The 5,000-nt window shown below is 32.9% G+C and overlaps 1 protein-coding gene across 1 annotated transcript in view; it reads left to right on the top strand.

Annotated features, from left to right (window-relative positions):
- LOC137652347 (pro-epidermal growth factor-like) overlaps nt 1–5,000 on the top strand; it is a 20,037-nt gene that overhangs the window by 5,176 nt on the left and 9,861 nt on the right. The window contains exon 7 of the mRNA XM_068385701.1: nt 2,335–2,454. Coding sequence (XP_068241802.1) covers nt 2,335–2,454 — 120 coding nt within the window. The remainder of the gene's footprint in view (nt 1–2,334; nt 2,455–5,000) is intronic.

Genomic DNA, 5,000 nt, shown 5'->3' with positions numbered 1-5,000 from the left:
TTCGGTCTCTTAGTAAACATATTCATAATACTCACTGATTCAAGAGTCAATGTAAAATTTATATATATATATATATATATATATATATATATATATATATATATATATATACACATATATACAGAGAGAGAGAGAGAGAGAGAGAGAGAGAGAGAGAGAGAGAGAGGAGAGAGAGAGAGAGAGAGAGAGAGAGAGAGAGAGAATATATACATATACACATACACACACACACACACATATATATATATATATAGAGAGAGAGAGAGAGAGAGAGAGAGAGAGAGAGAGAGAGAGAGAGAGAGAGAGAGAGAGAGAGAGAGAGAGAGAGAGAGAGATTTAGATGAAAAGCGGGTGAATGCAGAAACTTCACCATTTTGAACTACTGTATATTCATTAAAGAAATCACCAAGTTTCTGGAAAATAATCTATCCCATCAACAGGGCTAATTTTCTTATCATATACCATTCCCGCTACCTCCCTCCACATCCTTCAAGCTGCTTTTATTCTATTCTCAACCTCAGCCTAACAGCCTTCTTTTTTTACTTATAGTAGATCCAAAGTATTTAAATTGTTTCACCTATTTTATACTGAAGCCTATACTCTCATGTATAGCTATCCTGTCCCTAGCTTCCTTACTGCTCCCCGTAGCTTCGCTCTTATCGACATTTACTCTCAAGCTACCCCTCTCCAAAATCTCTTGCCACTCTACAACCCATCTCTGCAATTGTTCCTCATTTCCAGCGATAATCAACAAATCATCTGCATATAGCAACTTCCACTACTCTTCATTTCTGATCTCTCTACTCAACACATCCATGACTACCACAAATAAAAACGGGCTTAATACTGACCTCTGGTGTAATACAACACTAACTTCAAATGTTTGTTTCCCCAACAGCTGTTATTACTTTAATCCTTGTCTTTTTCTTTATTTACATCATCTCTTTCTATTCATTTTTTCCGGAATTTTCCTCTTTCTTAAGCACCACAGCATCACTTCTCTTGGTATTCTATCACAATACTCCTCTAGATCTAAAAAAGCACAGAAGAGCTGATTTCCTTCAAGGAACTTTTCCAGTAGCTGCCTTACTATAAAGATGGCATCCACAGCCCCTCTCCCCCTCATGAATCCAGGCTGCCGTTTCCCAATCCTTACAATTTCCAATCTCTCATTTTGCACCCTCTCTAAAACTTTCAAACCATGCACTGTTAGTTTAATTTCCCCACAAAAAGGCTGATATGGGAACATGAACAGTAAAAAAATACAAGTTTACACAAAACACAGAAAAAAACATCACAACACAAGCACGGAACTTGCTCAGCAAACTTAACTAATTAGACTGAAATTTACAAATTAAGGAAGGTCCAAAGACAGCTTGATCATAGTTAAAAAATATGGAGAATGAACTGTTCAGCAGTGTGTAAAGGAACAGAGCTAGTTGAGTGATTCAGAATTGAGGATAGTTGTTTAATGAAAAGACACACGAGGGAAAGTAAAGAGTGGATGTTAGGTGACTGGAATGATGTCTTAAATCAGATTTGTAGAATGTGTGTTTACATGCATAAACATGAATACGAATGAATGATCTTTTTTTTTTTCTTTAGTGCGCATCCAGTACGATAACTGATACGTTTGGGATAATTATACATATACACAACTGAGGACCGCATCAATTATGGGAGAGTATCTTTGAATTTGAAGATACTTCCTAAGGTCAATTCATACTTGGAAAAAAAAAATAAAACTTTCAGCATTTTTATAATTGCATGTAAATGCTTAATGAAAAAGTGAATTGCTTTAGTCTAAGTATATTATCTAAAAAAATATCTAGTAATTTTTTTTCAGAAAGTTGGGATGAGTAACAATTATAAATGAAATGATTTTAGAAATACGATTTCATCATGAAGTTAAGCCATTGTAAAGATAGATTAAAAGCCATAAAAATAATGTGTAACAAGAATTTAGTTTAAAAGTAAACGGACATTGACTGAAAGAATCTATATATATATATATATATATATATATATATATATATATATATATATATATATATATATATATATATATTATATAATATATATATATATATATATATATATATATATATATATATATATATATATATATATATATATATATATATTAAATCTTACCATATAATTTTACGTATATATATATATATACATATATATATATATATATATATATATATATATATATATATATATATATATATATATATATATATATATATATATATACATGTGTGTGTGTGTGTACTTACGCACACAAAAATAATCAGTCGCTCATAATTTTTCTTTCTATCGTTTCAGATATTGATGAATGCACAAGAGACGTGAACGAGTGCCAGGTTCCGGCCACATGCGTCAACACTGAAGGAAGTTACGAGTGTCAGTGCCTCCCACCTTTCAAAGGAGATCCGTTGAAATGCGGTAAAAAAGTGTAACAGATTGTCTGTCAATGTATTTGTTTACTTATCTATCAAACTTTTGGTCTGGAGGGAAAATCAGTAGTTGACAAAATATGAAATTCCATGTTCCCAAATCACTAGTCTTCCGAGTATTCATGTTTAATAAAGTCGGGTCTATCACAGGAAATTTATCGAATAATTTCTGGAATTTGGAAGTATGTGGCAACGGGATACAGTAAGTTCTGGTGGAATTGTAATGAATTGGAGACTTCTCAAAAGGATCATAATACATTTTTTTTATTATCATTATACAACAGTCTTAAACTGCAAAACGCACTTCATATTTTCAAGATAATACAACGTAAATGACTGATTTACATGGTTTGTCTTCCTAGTAAAAAAGTCTTAGGTAACGAAGTCCCTTGAGTTAAATTACAGTAAGGAAAATATTTAAGCCACACAAGCAGAGATAAGTTGTATTTCTCAGCACATAATGCATCAGCTAACAAAGACAGTACTGAAATATTATTACCATTGGGTGTATAAATTGTTCACTTAATATTTCACAATTATGAAATGCATGAATATGGGTGTATTATATTTGCGCGCATTTGAGGATTAATAGTATTATGATTGCGCGTTTTCATTTATTGCAGTTATGCGCCTCTTTTCATCTTTCTTATTGCCATTTTTTTTGTCAAACCGTCTTACAGCTCATAAGATGTATTCATTTGAATTAAGGTATGTTAGCCTCAATAAGTTCTCTCTTTTTGCCTGAAATCGACAGCATGGAATTTGCTCTATCTGAGAAAGGAATGGAATCCTTAAAAATCGCGATGAATATACAGGATCAACATACATCTTAAATCGTGGGAGATTTCTTAGCATTGTACAGGGAAAATCGGTAAAGGAAGGCAAAGAATCGAAGATAGCTGTACAACTAAATTCAGTGGAACGTGTATTCACTCACACGAGAGCATCTCCGAAGAGGATGACGTATGCACGAGACACGTGCAAAATAATTTAAAGCGAATCACAAGGCGTTGACGAAGACCTGGAAGAAAATCATTTGAAAAAATTAACAATGGCAGTTTTACAATACAGGAAGAGACTTACAAAGTTTCCAACTTTACCCAAGTCAGGGAGTTTGAAACTGATAAGAAAGATAAACTAGGTTTGCTTGATAGTAAAGAACATGTAATTATAGTATTTTCATGCAATTCGAATACCGTTGCATTGTCTTTTAAGTGCTGTCAAAAATATTCTAAGAAATTTTACACTATTTTCGGATTTAATCTGGGACACTATGTAACTCCTCTGTTTTGGTTTATTGCCATCGAAATCCGTAGGAATTTACTCTAATCATGAATAAATATTTTATATATAATGGTTATTTACCCGTAACCTAAACATCGACTTCTCAGATATTAAATTATGTATTCTTTATTGCAGTGAAAAGAAAAAACTTGAAGGATTGGAAAAAAGTAAAACTAAATAGAATGAAGCTGGCATGAAATTAGTTGTCAATAACTTTTATTATGTATTGACATGAAAAAGCCTTGTAATAGAAATAAGGAAAGTTAACTAAAATTAAACTACTTTAATAACCCCTGAAATTCAGTGGCATTTAGGTTAAGAGCTGTGGGAAAATAATAGATCTGACGTTCTTTTCGGAATAAGCGCGATAGTAATGGGAAGGTGGGCGAAAGGGTAATGGTTTGAAAGCGCAATTGTAGGGGCAATGCACGCAATTGTAATGCACCCATGGATATATGGTCCGACTGCTTGTCAAGTCAAGTACGTGTACATGCAAAATTATGCTCTTTTGTATCTGTTGAAGCTTAACTAATCTCTTTAAAAAGATTCATCCAGAAATGCAAACTTTAAAGCGAAGATAATAAAATTGAGATATACATGTTTAAATCGACTATTTTGCATTAAGATTAACAGTATAATCATAATAATCATCGAATCTGAAACGAACTTAATCCGTGAAGATTTGACATCATTTATGTTCAGACGAAGGTTTATAGACCTTAGTTCAAACTGTCCCAAATCCCGTTTAGTGGAAAATTTTCATATTAAGTATTTAAGATATGAAAGAAATAGCTGTCTTACAGGTTGACACGAGTCTTGTTTCATGGTCTATCTGTTACTTATCTTATCTAGTCTATTTGTTTTATTTTGTTTCAGTCTCTGTTATAATTCATTGCTTTCTTTTTCCAGACAGCTGCTTTCCTTGTTATGTACCTAAGTGTTTATACCATTCGGCTTATCCACTTTTGCATCCTATATAATAACACTCACTTACTCCGGGGGCCTAGGACCAGGCTTTATCCATTGCCACTAATTGGGGTCTATTTCCAGGATGTCCAAATCTTCAATTAAGTTATCCATCCATCTCTTTCTTGGCCTTTCTCTTGGTCTGGTACCTATGGTTTACCTAACATAACTCTTCTAGTCAGCCTTCTCTCATCCATTCTAGCAACATTCTTACTGTAATGGCGATATTCCTCCAATGATTGAATCATTAAATATTCCCATGGATGGAAGACCGATTTAAGACGT

Source organism: Palaemon carinicauda, chromosome 13, assembly GCF_036898095.1.
Source record: "Palaemon carinicauda isolate YSFRI2023 chromosome 13, ASM3689809v2, whole genome shotgun sequence".
NCBI lineage: Eukaryota > Metazoa > Arthropoda > Malacostraca > Decapoda > Palaemonidae > Palaemon > Palaemon carinicauda.
This window is presented reverse-complemented; position numbering and strand designations above follow the sequence as displayed.